This window comes from Notolepis coatsorum (assembly GCF_963971535.1).
Source record: "Notolepis coatsorum genome assembly, chromosome: 3".
NCBI classification, from domain to species: Eukaryota; Metazoa; Chordata; class Actinopteri; order Aulopiformes; family Paralepididae; genus Notolepis; species Notolepis coatsorum.
This window is the reverse complement of record NC_140167.1, coordinates 180,320,085-180,335,161: the sequence shown is the minus strand read 5'-3', so window position 1 is coordinate 180,335,161 and position 15,077 is coordinate 180,320,085. Positions and strand designations below refer to the sequence as shown.

At 48.5% G+C, this 15,077-nt stretch overlaps 1 protein-coding gene across 1 annotated transcript in view; it reads left to right on the top strand.

The window, feature by feature from the left end:
- Positions 1-12,114: 12,114 nt before the first annotated feature.
- pdia5 (protein disulfide isomerase family A, member 5) overlaps positions 12,115-15,077 on the top strand; it is a 182,063-nt gene continuing 179,100 nt past the window's right edge. The window contains exon 1 of the mRNA XM_084309735.1: positions 12,115-12,197. Coding sequence (XP_084165861.1) covers positions 12,129-12,197 — 69 coding nt within the window. The 5' untranslated portion in view covers positions 12,115-12,128. The remainder of the gene's footprint in view (positions 12,198-15,077) is intronic.

Sequence of the window (15,077 nt, the reverse complement as noted above, 5' to 3'; positions counted from 1 at the left end):
CCATACAAGCGCAACCCTAATTCTCACATCTGTAACATTTACTGCATAATAATAAATACCCTCAAATGATATTTCTTTGTCAGTGCCGTGTTATTATGAGTGTCTGCCATATATTAGATGTACTGTCTGGCCAGTAATTAAAGTACATAACTAGCAGTGGTTTAATCTATCACAATCTTTAATACAGTCAGGGTTTTGTAACCCCTCAGTTACAATTGGTCCTTCGAGCCGGAGGGTATCAGTAATCTTTAATATCATATTGATGTTGATATGGCCAGCGGCGGACACTCTCCAGACGGCTCTCCCAAACTAGAGCGCCCTCGGCGCAAACGTCAGCCACCTCCACACCTGGAGGACTACGCTTTCGTTTTACCTCCTAGCTTATCTAAAAAGACGTTAAGCACGGATAAAACTGATAGTTTAAGCATGCCCAATCCTATCGACTTGTCGGCCCCACCAGTAGAGACCCCAGTGGGTTCAAACGAAACTGACTTAGCTCACAGGGGGGAACAAGCGGGACATGACGTGACTATACCCCAAGACAGCGCCACCGGGATAGACCCCGGAGCGCCCCAGGATAAAGAAAGCGCCACCGGGATGGACCCCGGAACGCAAGAGACCCAAGAGCGCGCTCCCGAGACAGACCTCGGCGCGCACCCAAGAGAAGAGTACCGCGCTCAAGAGATGGACCTCGGGGCGCGGGAGAAATCAAGAAGCAGCGCTCAAGAGATGGACCTCGGAGCGCGCCAGGAGAACAGGTCCCCACCAAGCCCTGTCAGCGCCCGATCACCTCCATCAGTGTCATCCCCCAGCGAGGCTGACCAGAGACTAGCGCAAGCCTTAATCGCCACGCTGACAGCTTCAACCGAAAGAGACCGTATCCAGGGTGAGCGCGACCGTCTCCAAGCACAGACACTTAGTGAGCGCGAACACTCTGCAGCGGAACGAGAGCGCCTCCAAGCGCAACAACAGAGTGCGCGCGAACAGACTGCTGTGGAGCGCGAACGTCTCCAAGCACAGGCACTTAGTGAGCGCGAACACTCTGCAGCGGAACGAGAGCGCCTCCAAGCGCAACAACAGAGCACGAACGCATCCGACTGGAAGAGAGTTGCCTCCAGGCTGACGCAGCGATGACTATCAGACTGGAAGAGAGGCGCCTCCAGGTTGAAGAGAACATCCAGCGAGACCGCGCCAATGCACAGCGCGACGCCACCAATGCACAGCGCGAGATGGAAATAGACCGTCTGCAGGCGCAGATGATAGAACAATTGATCCAGAGGGCGACCCCCCCCTCCTCCACACGGAGCTCCCGGAGATCATCACGACACGGGTCTAGGGCACCTTCCCCTACCCGACAAATCTACACGGGTCCCGGCCAACAGGAAGAACCTGCCTACGTCGCCGAGCCCCCTCCCCGACCGGTCTATACGGGACCCAGCCAACGGGAAGAACCGGCCTACGTCGCCGAGAGACTAACTAGAAGACTCCAAGACCTAGCGGAGGACGAGGAGGGACAGCAAGCCCACCAGCACGAACCTACTTTGGACCAGGAGGCCCAGTACAGCCCCGACCTCAGCCCCGAGTCACTGCGTTACAAACCCCCGACCCAACCCATGGGTGAGTTTGATGCACAGTCAGCACCGAGGAGCAGCACCTGGGGGCCCGGCCTCTGGTACCCACCCAGCACTAACCCACGACCACCCGTACGGGGAGACTCGCCCAGGAGGCCTCTCCCCCTACGCTCATCGGTGTCCCAGCCATCCATGGCATCTTACCTTGGAACACCGACGTTCCCAGACTTTACGCGCGAGGACAGAGCACAGTACACAGAATTACGCATGTGTTTAGAGACTATAATGTCCGATGTCCACGACGAGTCTTATAAATATGCCATCCTCCTCAAGCATCTCAAAGTGCCCAGAGCGCATAACATAGCGCTGGCATATTCGAACTCAAGAACCCCCTACTCAGATGCTCTGGTGGCCCTCGACGTGCGCTATGGACGCATATGGGATTACGTGATCCAAGAAATACGAGATATCGACCGCCTCCCCCCAGCCAAAGACAATAGAGCACTAGATGACCTCTCTATCAAGGTACAATCCCTCGTGGGGATGCTGGGGTCACAAAAGGAGAAGGGGAGATATGAACTGTATGCAAATTCCAACGTGGAGCGGATACTGGAGAAGCTCCCTCCAGCCCGTCAAGAGCATTTTCGGCGGCAGAAAGACCGCCGTGACCCCAGCGGCCCAGAACCATCCCTCCTAGACCTGGCTGATTTCCTCGCCAGGGAGGTCAGCAGTCTACGATTGGACACATTCGTGTGGAGTGGCTCTAGCCCTAGAGATGGACCGCGGAGGTTCAATGACAACCGCCGGTCAGTGACAGTTATGCACCAGGCCGAGTCAGTGCCGCAGCACAAGAACCACAACACCCCCCACGCGAAGGGAAAGTGGAAGATTGCCTGCCAGTACTGTGAAAATGAACATTGGCTGTCTCAATGTGACACCTTCAAGAAGTTGACTGCTGACGAAGTGAGTCAGTGGATCAAAGCGAACCGCCGCTGCTTCCGCTGCGCGCGCAGCCATATGGCAGCTGAGTGCCGCCTGAAGAAAAGATGCAGCAAGTGCGACGGCGCCCACCTGGAAGTCCTGCACGACAGCAACAAGAGGAGACCCGTACCACAAAGCAGCTCGAGAGTAAATGTCATGTATATAGACCCTGCGAAGAGTGGGAGCTCCCGAGTGCTCTTGAAGGTGGTCCGAGTGCTCCTAAGCTACGAGGACAAGGTCCTGGACACTTACGCCGTCCTCGACGATGGGTCGGAAAAGACTCTCCTCCTCGCTTCCGCCGCAGCCCAGTTGGGCCTGCGGGGTACCGAAGAAACAATGACAATCCGTACTATTCGGCGAGACCTAAAGACCATAAAGGGTGAAAACGTCTCATTCACAATAGCAGCGGTCGAGCAGCCCGAGAAGCGGTACAGCATCACTAACGCCTTCACAAGCCATGACATAGGTCTGTCACGTTATACCTACCCCATCCCACAGCTGATGGAGAAATACGTGCACCTACGTCAACTACCTATACCGCTCATCGACGGCGCCACCCCGACCCTGCTCATAGGATCCGACCACGCAGACCTCGTCGTCCCAACGGATCAGGTCCACATCGGGCCCAGAGGCTGCCCAGCAGCGGTCAAGACCCGCCTGGGTTTGACGCTACAAGGCCCCCTCTCCGGGTCTTCCAACCGACCGACAGCCACCCGCTGCCTCTACACGAGGATAAGCGAAGACGACACCACCCTCTTGCAGCACGTCGAGAGACTATGGACATTAGACTCGATGCCCTTTAAGAACGAACGGAAACTAGTTTGTTCAAAGGAAGACACGTATGCCATAGCTCTCCTCAAGCAGAAGACAAAGAGGGTCGAGGTCGACGGAGTGATGAGATACGCAACTCCACTCTTGAGGCGAGAGGGGATGCCCACCCTCCACGCCTCAAAAGAAGCGACAGAACGCTATCTACTGAACACCGAGCGGCGTCTAGCAAAAGACCCCACTCAAGCCACTATATACCGCGCTGAGATCGACAAACTGATCACAGCGGGACATATCAAGTACCCTCAAGTACTTCGCAGCCTCTCCCCAGAGACAAAGGCAGCAAGCAGCGAGACCTGGATGGCGACCACCCCAGGCAGGGCCGCCTGGGAGAAATGCGAGGCCCTGTGCAAGATTTAAACGCGAGCCCCCCCCTCCCCCCCCCCCCAAAAGGTAAAAAAAAAAGAAAAAAAAATTATATATAATTTTTTCTTTTTTAATTTTTTTTTCATACAGTCAACATATTCGTAAATAATAGCGCTGCCCGAGGCTGGGCATGATACAGTCAACATATAGCAAGAGAGAGAGCGAGAGAGAGCTCCCTTTCTACAGTCAATATACAGTGTACAGAGAGAGAGACACATTGGAAAGAAATTGAAATGCTATTTGGCCCTAAACAGAGAGTACACAGTGGCAGAATACCTGAGCACTGTGACTGAAGATCCTTGACTAGGTACAGACTCAGCGAGCACAGCCTAGCCATCGAGAAAGGCCGCCATAGGCAGACTGTGTGTGTTAGAAAGAGAGAGAGAGAGAGAGAGAGAGAGAGCATGTGTGTTAGAGAGAGAGCATGTATGAGAGAGATAAGCAAAGATGACCCCCTAAAGGATATTCAACTTTTAATGAAAGAACAAAACAGAAGGAAAAGATAACTTCACAAAGGCAACATGAATATACATATATCCAAAAGGACAAAGATCAACACTTAAATCCAAAGAGAAGAGGGTCTATACCAGAGAAAACAAAGCAGCAAGGAGCCAATGGCCGACAGCTAAAGGCTAGCCAGGTAGGCTACTGACACCAGGCCACACACAGCTTTGGCCAACGGCCCAACGCTACCCAAGCTACACAAACGAACAAATGAATTCACACACAGCATATGTCGTATCTCCAAATGTTGTGAAGTAACATATGTTTTGCCTGGAAAAAAACATCGTTATTAACAAAACATTCGGGAGGGGAAGGAAGGAAGAGTGGGGTAATGTCATGACATTTTCATTAATCTTACCTGCACCAAGGAACGCAGGGCGAAAGGCCGCAACACAGGTCTCCACGTTGACGAAAGGCCTCTCGCTGTCGGGACAAAAATAAGCTATGGCCAGAGCCTTGTCATGGTGCAGGCCCGACTACATCTTCTGTCAAAGATGATGTCGTAGTCAGAGTGCCAGAACCCCCTGCTATTCTCACGGCTAATGTCAATGGTCGTAGCACAAGCTAACAGCTAACTCAAGGCTAACTGATAGCATCAAACGAACGTTCCCAGCCGAGCGCAGCCGGCAGCTAACGTCGAAGCTAAACAGCTAACTGGCTAACAGTTAGCTCAACCAGGCTATCGCTAACCATTAGCTAACGCAGAAGCAAGCTATGCGGCTACATACAGGTGCTGACACCAGGCCACACACCGTTAGCTACTAGTAGTACTACAACAGCTAGTCGGCCAGTTTAGCTCCAGAGAGAGAGAGAGAGAGAGAGAGAGAGAGAGATGTCCACGGCGGGAATAGAATAGAGTTAATAGAATAGGTTAAAAACTCACCAAACGTCCAAGAGGATGGAGACAACCGCGTGGAGTTGACGAAGTTCATCTGCCAAACGACCATCCTCTTCATCTTGGCTGCATGTCTCTAGGTTAGCTAACGCTAGTTAGCCTTTAGCTAAGCTAGCTACTAGCCGACATCATCATGGCTATATCCCGACTGCATCATGACAAGGCTCCGGCCATTTGTCCCGCCAGCGAGAGGCCTTTCGTCAACGTTCCTTGGTGACCGACCGACTGATAATGACCGACCTCTTCGTCTTGGCTGGCATAACTAAGCATAATAGTCAAAAGCTGCACGCGCGAAATAGTCAAGCGCAGCTGACTCACGCCGGCGTACTACACATGATGTAAGTAACCACTCCCTTCGTTGAAACCAATAGTATGTCTGCTGCAGAGCCCCAGAGCTCCAATAGTGAGTATGTCACTGCAGACCCAGGAACAAGTCAGACACATTCTACAAACGTGTCTAATGTGAAATATATAAGCATATAAGCAAAACTAGATTTTAGGTCTGTGATGAAAAAGGGCCTTGCGGGAAGGGGGGCCTCGCAAAAAAATAAAATTAAAAAAATAAATTAAAAAAATAATAATACATTTTTTTTTTTTTTTTTTTTTTTTGCGAGGCCCCCCTTCCCGCGAGGCCCTGTGCGACCGCACTGCTCGCACACCCCCTGAGGCGGCCCTGACCCCAGGTGAAGCACAGGAAATGACATTGGGCCTCGTCTGGCGCTTCAAAACAGACTCGCTCCATTATAAGCACACACCCCTGACCCAGGAGCAGGGAAGGTCGACCCCTCTACCAACCACTCGACGGAGTGTATACAGAACACTCGCAAGCCAATACGACCCGCTGGGGTGTATCCTACCTTACACCACTCGGGCGAAGATGCTCGTGCGAGAACTGTGGGACAAGGAGCAGGGCTGGGACGACCCCATACCCGACCACCTAGCTTCCACCTGGAGAGAGTGGGAGAGAGAACTCAGCTCGCTCCAAAATGTGAACATTCGCCGGAGCTACTTCCCACCCACAGTGCGGCTGGAGACGTGTCAGATGGACCTGCACGTCTTCAGTGACGCCTCGGAAGTAGCCTACGGTTCGGTGGCTTACTTGCGAGCCCGAGAGGAGGGAGGAGAAGTACACACAGCTTTCGTCCTGGCTCGCTCAAGAATAGCCCCCCGCAAGCAACAATCTATCCCGCGTCTAGAGCTCTGCGCAGCTCTGGTAGGCGCGCAACTCGCCACGCTGATACAACGTGAACTCACCATAACGGTGCAAAAGACAATCTTGTGGTCAGACTCCATGACTGTACTCACATGGATCCAGTCCGATTCTTGTAGATACAAAGTCTTCGTGGGAGTCAGAGTCACCGAGATTCAAGACTTGGTAGGATCAGCGTGCTGGAGGTACGTTGACACCAAGCAAAACCCAGCAGATGTCATCACACGGGGGATGTCTCTAGACGACCTCACACGTCCCAACATTTACAGTGACGGTCCTGAGTTCCTCAAGCTCCCGGAGGAGGAGTGGCCTACCCCCACACCACGGGAGGCTAGTCAAGAAGAGGCAGAGATCAAGAAGTCTATGTTCTGCGGGCTGACGCACGTCCCAGCTCCCACGGACCCTAACATAGACGACTGCTTAACTTTTGAGAGTGCTCAGAAAAAGACATTCTTGTGAAACCACCCTGAGGTTCCCCCCACCACAGACATTGACGCATCGAACTACGCAGAGGCAGAACTCCTTCTGCTACAGCGAGCCCAAAGAGACTCATTTCCAGATGAGCTAGACTGCCTGCAGGGGAAAAAGCCAATCCCTTCAGACAGCCGACTGCTCGCCTTGGCCCCCGAGCTCGACGCCCATGACCTCATCAGGGTGGGTGGTCGTCTGCGACGGGCCCCGGACTTAACGGATGACGTCAAGTATTCTATCGCCCTCGACAGCCGACACAAGGTAACCGAGCTTATCATAAAGAAGTACGACGAGGATGTGCACCACGCGGGGGCAGAGAGAGTCTTCGCTGAGATCCGACGCCGTTACTGGATACTGCAAGGGAGAGAAGCGGTACGTCGCTTCCAACGGACTTGTCTAGACTGTCGCGGGTGGCGAGCACAGCCCAGTATACCTTTGATGGCCGACCTGCCTCCCTGCCGCCTCCGACTCGGCGAGAGGCCTTTCCACTCCGCGGGCGTTGACTGCTTCGGCCCGCTCTGCATCGGGAAAGGAGGGGGGACAGAGAAGAGGTGGGGCATTGTATACAGGTGTATGACCACACGAGCTGTTCATATGGAAATCCTCCAGACCATGGGTGCGGATTCGTTCCTCATGTCCTTCCGGAGATTTATATCAAGAAAAGGAAAACCGTCTGCGTTGTTGTCTGATCAAGGGACAAACTTCAAAGGCGGAGAAAGAGAACTGAGAGAGAGTTTCCAGGCCACGGGCCCAGAACTTAAGACCCACCTCGCTCCCTATCAGGTCGAATTCCAGTTCAACCCCCCGAACGCCCCTCATTTCGGGGGAACCTGGGAAAGAGAAGTCCGTTCTATAAAGACAGCTCTGTACGCCGTGCTTGGGGCCCAGACCGTGGCGGAAGAAGTCCTCACGACAGTCCTCACGGAGATCGAGGGCGTATTGAACTCGAAGCCCCTCGGTTACGTCTCAAGTGATGTAGCAGACTTCGACCCAGTCACCCCAAACTATCTCTTGATGGGGCGGCTGGACCCTGCCCTTCCACAGGCGGTGTACAGACCTGAAGAAGTGAACGGCCGAAGAATGTGGAGATACAGTCAGGTATTGGCTGACCAGTTTTGGAACAGTTTCCTCCTCCACTACCTACCGTCCCTCCAAGCCCGTCAGAAGTGGGTAAAGGACAGGGACAACCTGAAAGTGGACACAGTCGTTATGATCATAGACCAGTCACTACCCCGAGCTAAGTGGCCGGCCGGCCGCGTAAGCAAAGTGATCACTGGTGCCGATGGGAAGGTCAGAGCGGCAGAAGTCATAGTCCAAGGCCGGACCTACACCCGACCCGTGGCGAAGCTGATAGAGTTGCCGGAGATCCCTGACTCCCCTGATGACGACCATGACCCACTGACTTTGTAGATTGCCCTACTCCTCACAACAAATATTGAGCAGTTGACTGGACTATTAATCTGTCTCCCTTAACTAATTAGGTGCGGACTAATTAGGAGGCGGCTGTTGTGAAGGGCCAGATTAAAGCTGAGAATCTACATTTATTGTTTTATATACCTTGTATATTATTTATATATACACGGTATATCCCTTTAAGCCTGCGTTTGAATCATAGTAATATTCGCTTTCCTTATTGGATAACGCCATCGGCGCCAGACCGCAAGCCCCCAAAGTCAGGTTCAAAGGCGAGTCGCAACATGCCCGGAGACAGCGCATTGATTCCAGACGAGAACTGAGGTTCGGCACTAGATAGCCACTTAAGTATATATACAGCGGCAGGTGCGAACAGTAGCTGTTCGTGCAGCAAGTTCAACGTTCAGCGAGTTCGGTAAAACAGTGAAGTGAGAAGCAGTGCGTCTAACAGAGCGTTGAGAACCACGTGCGCAGTGAATAGTAAAAGTGTCAGATTTAATGCAGTAACGTCAAGTTCGACTTAGCTTAATGTGAAGTAAAGAGTCGTTAATTATTGTGTATCGTGCCAACAGCAGTTCGTTCGTGTGTAGCATTACCCAGCAGTTCGTTCGTTTAGCTAGTGGACCTTAGCCAGTGCGCGTGGACTAAATACATTGGTACCAGCACACGAGGAGGCCTAGTCGGAGAACCTACTGGACATGTGCACAGGAGAACCGACGGCGGCGATTGCAAAACCAGTATTGGTTGGATTATATTGATTGTGGAACGTACTACCTGGAGAAGAGCATCGTTAATCTCCACTGTCGTTTGGATTTAAACACCGTGAGGATCTACATTCGGGCTGGCCTCATGGACCGAGGCTAGCTGGCTATCATCATTGCTATTGGGCAATTGGATTACAGTTATTGCTTTTGATGCTGAGCTTTGGATTACAAGGACTGGCTTCTGTACGTGAATCCCCTTCTTCTTCAATTGATCAGACTGAGTATCCGAACATTCCTCTCTCCTCCAGAACTTACAACTCTGGGAGGAACCCCATTGTCTCCAGCGGTACCAGCGTTGCCCTCTATAATTGCCATTCTACGCCAGGCGGCGTTAGCCTAGTACCCCATCGTAGGAATTATTCTATTCCCATTGACTTATGCTACTGACTGACTTTATGCCTATTCTTCGCCATACAAGCGCGACCCTAATTCTCACATCTGTAACATTTACTGCATAATAATAAATACCCTCAAATGATATTTCTTTGTCAGTGCCGTGTTATTATGAGTGTCTGCCATATATTAGATGTACTGTCTGGCCAGTAATTAAAGTACATAACTAGCAGTGGTTTAATCTATCACAATCTTTAATACAGTCAGGGTTTTGTAACCCCTCAGTTACACATAGCATCCCTAATCAATATCTTCCTTTTTCTGAAATAGGTTCGAGAGGGAGAGGGAGAGAGAGACACACACACACACACACACACACACACACACACACACACACACACACACACACACACACACACACACACACACACACACACACACACACACACACACACACACACACACACACACACACACACACACACACACAGAGAGAAAGAGATTCTCAGCCCCTCCTTCCCTCACTATGCCTTTGAGCGTTCCCACTTACCAGTGATTAGCGTTAGCAGTAGTTAGCGTTAGCAGGTTAGCTTAGTTGGAGTTCTCAGTTAGCAGATAACATTACAGTAGTTAATGTTTTTAGCACGGCGTGGGTATACAGGACTGGTGAGGATGCAAAGCATGTTAGACAATTGGAACTGCTGCTCGCAGAGTTTTCATTTGCACATAGAAGCAGACTCGAGATGAGTTGTTACAGAGCTGGTCCACGCTGCTCCGTGACTATTATGAAATGACAATTGCACGTTGACACGCCCACTACGCAAGACAATTACTCGCACACTGTGCTCCTAAATGATTTTTCCAGTTTGCACAAATCTATTTTTTTTGTGGCAAATGCGAGTGAAATGCTCGCACTGTATAGCCTTGATAGAATACTCTAATATGCTCATATGCCTCCCAATTTCTTTACACGCCAGAGTGGCTTAGTAGCCTCTGTAATTTACCAGCCAAGGAGGAAATCTACACGCCATTGGCGTTTGGCGAGTGGTTATTTTGTTCCCTGCTCATATAACTATATGGTTATAGGATAACCGTATGTTATCAGGGATGTGTTTAGGTTGTCTATTACTAATGGTTTGATTAGGTATTGTGTTTGTAAATAGCTGTTTCAAATAAAAATGTATGGCATTTTACAATACAGAACTTTGAAGGCGTTTTCCCAAAAATTCGTTTTTATGCGTTTTTCTTACACACAAGGGTAAACATGTACCATTTCCCTAGCACCTATACACACCATACTTTCCACATTTCTTCCTATATATACCCTGCATCTTTCTCCAGAGGGGTTTGTTGATATATCATTCATAGCCTGATTTATAGTACATTTATACCAACAAACCTGACGAAAATAGATTTTTTATGACTGTAGACATGCAGCATTTCCTGATTTATGGGGATTTACAATCGTGTTATGTGTCAACATAATGAAACACATTTTTTTAATCTGGCATCATCCAATGTTGGTATATATACCCTGGCGACCTATGCAAATTAATGCATATTTAATTAGGTAACGCCTATTTTGCATATATAAACATAAGATCTCAGAAAACTTGCAATACATTTTTTCTTAGTTGTTATGTACATAACAAACTGGGAAAGTTTCATAGTGGATACAGTATCTATTCAAATATTGTTTTTGCCTATTCACCTGGGGGGTCTCGCCTTAAACTCCAGCTGACGTGACGTGGGTTGATTGATTGATTGATTGAACATTTTATTAACAGATTGCAGAATGGGTGGGTACAATACAGTACAGCTCAATACACACAATTGTTAAGGGGATGCAGACCAGAGAAAGACTTTTGTCTTGTTTACATCAGGGTCCCCCATTTTCAATTCGTCATAACATAATATGACATACATGACATACAGATAGACAGTACTGCTACATCTATACATTTATGACATACCAGATTTACAAATACAGTACTGTTTTTGATACAAGAAGAGTATATACATTTGACGAAGAAACTGTACATTGGAGGAGGTTGGTATAGGTAGAAGGTTGGTAGCAGGGGTGGGGGGGGGGGGGTTGGGTAGGTGGGGTGGGGGGAAACTGTACATTGTAGGTGGTGGGGTGGGTAACTGTACATTGGATTAAACCTTACTTGGTCCCAAGAAGAGGGTCTCGTGTATTATTGGGTTTAATGGGCCCAACTGTCAGGTGAAAACAAATTCTCAAGGCGAAAGTCATTCTATATTCTATTATATTCTAACAGAGCCATTTATCACATGTATGTCATATTGTGACCATATTAATAACTAAACACGCAAATATGCTATTTCAGTGTTTATTCTATTAATGTAATTGTATGATACACTTTAATATTTCACAACCTCATAATCAAAAAGCATTGCAGTTTACAGAACCAAGCATTTCACTGTAATGTACATGTACTTTATACGTGACAAATAAAACTAAACTTGAACTTGAACTAGAAGGAGGTAGTCCCAATTGAGTGAAAAGTATGCAGCAGCCTATTATTAATCGCCTTCTAGTCATCTAATTAGCCTAGTCCTACAATGAAGCCTAATTAATATAACACATATTACGTTTTTAATGCATGGTTTTCATTCTAACCACCTGAAAGCTGTCATTTGTAGGCTGCAAATGCCAAGCCACATTGCAAAAAATATTTGAAACTACATTTCCTAAGAAGCCTTGCGTTGTGCTCAAGAATCCATGAAAAACAAATTGCGCATGCGTATCCAGACGTGGCAACGGCATCATGGCTTCTTGGAAGCGCTGCTACGGGAGTCGGATGAGAGAGGCAAAAATGTACATGTTGGTGTTGTTGGTGAGTCAATCGAAATACTCTTTGTAACGCGAAAATAGCGACACAGATCATGCAAGTGTTTGGATAAATCGGGCGCTGGCTTTTGCGTGTAGAGGGATCTAGGAAAACATCTAATCGGTCTTCGCCGCGTCTTCAATCCGTGCAGGAGACAAAGTTGACAGCCCCTGGCTAATGTTATTCAAATGACGAGGCTGAACTTGGGTCTCGAAATGTAGTCACTCACAACAAAACAAGTGATTTGTGGTTCTTCTACTGCAGGAAAGCCAAGGCAGCATTTACCCAGGGTCAAAGTTAGCCTAATGTTACTCTAATCCCACGCACTTCCCAGCATTGTACTAAATGGTCGCCTGTGTGTGTGTGATTATAACAGTCAGGGCTAACGAGTTATCTTCTACAACTACTGTAGTGTCTACATTCGAATTATGATCAAATTGCTTGTCCCTTTTGATCCCTGTAAGGCTGTAATTAACTAACTAGGCTAAGCTACCCACCTGTTATTATGACTAACGTTAGCATTTGGCTACTTGCAGATGCCATACATATACATTGACTAACATGTTGGTACATTTAGCATATTCCATGTTATATAATTTATAACCACGCTAGCCTACGAAACAGACTAATTTGAGCTGTCAAAACAAGTGTTGATTGGTGTGTGTGTGGTGTAGCTGTGTGCACGGTAGAAATGCCCTTTGGAAGTTGAGTTTGTGTACACAGCAGGATACAACAGCTATGACAGTCAGTCATGAAGATTAGCCAATGTGCATTGGTCGTCCCCTGCCTACTGTATCTGTAGCAGTGTAGCCTTGTGGGTGGCAGTTTTTGTATGCGCTTACATTCCTGAATTGAGAGTTCCTGCTATGACTCAGTCAAAGTTGTCTTTCACGACCAGAACAGAAACCTTTTCCTGCCCCACATCCTGTTGTGTGGCTGCCTTTGCAAACAAGGGTTGGGTACAGAATAATATGTGTCCCACTGGCAGTGACTTTATCTGTGTGTCTTGTGTTAATCGTGCGTGTGTGTGCATGAGTGGCCATGTGTATTTGTCTGTCCGTATGTGTGTGCATGAGTGTGTGTGTGTGAGAGAGGACATGGCTGCCCAGGCTGACAGGGCAGTGAGCCGGGCAGGCTGCAGGGCTGTGGAGGTGATCACTGCGGGGAGTGACAAGCCAGGGCACCCTGTGTTGGTGTGGGTGGGGGGGGGGCTACAGTCTGTGCCACTGGCAGGCCTGCTCACACTGGCACGCACAGACACAAAGATTTGAACACACACAGAGAGCGCATTCACTCACACACATTTGCACACGCATACAGAGTACACACACAGTTTCAGCTCTACCTCTGCCTCCCCCTGCCTCATTCACCTCTCCATCATCAACCTTCCTCCCTCTCTCGGTGGGCTGTGTGTGTGTCTGGGGGGGGGGGGGGGGGGGTCCTTTATACCAGTAGTTCTCAACTGGTCTAGCCAGTCGCGAACCCACATTTTTTAACCATTATGATTTATTTCAAAATTATTTTTTTGCAGTAATACACTATCTTTCATGCACTGTTAAAAACATGAAATAAACAAAAGTGCAACTAGGGCTAAAAACCCAATGAAATAAAATAATAATAAATAATATATGCTTCTTAGCAGATTTCTTAGCTTAACATAACAGACCTAAGTTTGGGGGAACTAATGGGATAACTGGGGTTGCAACAAAAGTGCAACTAGGGCTAAAAACACAATGAAATAAAATAATAATAAATATTATATCCTTCTTAGCAGACTTCTTAGCTTAACATCCCAGGGAACTAATGGGATAACTGGGGATGTTGTTTGCTCCTGACTAGAGTCTCAAAGTCTGGGGTGATGGTAGACAAAGCAACTCTGAGGTCATTCTCAATGACAATGTCCATTCTGTTCCTCTGCTTTGTCTTCAGCTGGACCAGAGCTGAGAAGCCACTTTCACAAAGATAGGTAGTGCAAAAAAAAAAAAGATTAAAAAATAATAATACAATTTACACACACATCCACGACCCACTCAAATGGCCCCGCGACCCACCAGTTGAGAAACACTGCTTTATACCACATCAATGGCTCGATGGAGTGGGGGGGACAGATTACCCAGCGCCACTGAGGCTCAGTGGAGAGACTAGAGACATCCCTGCAATTATCCATCGCCGTGATAACTGGAGAGGTGGGATATCTCTCCATCATCAGCACGTTCACTGTGTGCTCTCACTGGAGAGGTGGGATATCTCTCCATCAGTACGTTCACTGCAGCTCTCAGATGCTGTGTGGAGAGAGTTGGTCGACGTGCCACTGTCAAACACATCTGCTTAAACAGGGTGTCCGCGGATCCTTAAAAAGTCTTAAAAGGTCTTAAATTTGTTTATCAATAATTAAGGCCTTAGTTTGTCTTAAAATGTCTTAAATCCATTTTCAGAGGTCTTAAAAATGCCACAGAAAGGAAAGATAAAATGCCATGTCATCTTATGTTTTATTATGAAATCTGGGGGAAAACGGTTAACGGGAGATAAAGTTTGACTTTTCATTGTAGAATCACGCAGACCGGAATGGGGCGGAACCAACGCAACTCCTTGTGTAATGTGTTGGCCGGGGAACCATTTCAGCAACGGAGTCTAGCTAACGTTAGCAAGGCGAAGCGATAACGCTAACGTTACGTTTAGTTTAGTTTAGCATTTGCACTCGTTAATATGGGAAAGTGCCAATTTAACGAGAACTGGCTCGACAATCCACTGTTTGCGCGATGGTTGGTCCCAGTCAAAGACCATTACAAGCCCCGCTGCAACAAAAAAAAAAGAGCAGTCGCGTCGCACATGCTGAGTGCTCTGCAAAAACCGCCTGCAAACTACTATTTCGCATTTCTTTTCGGC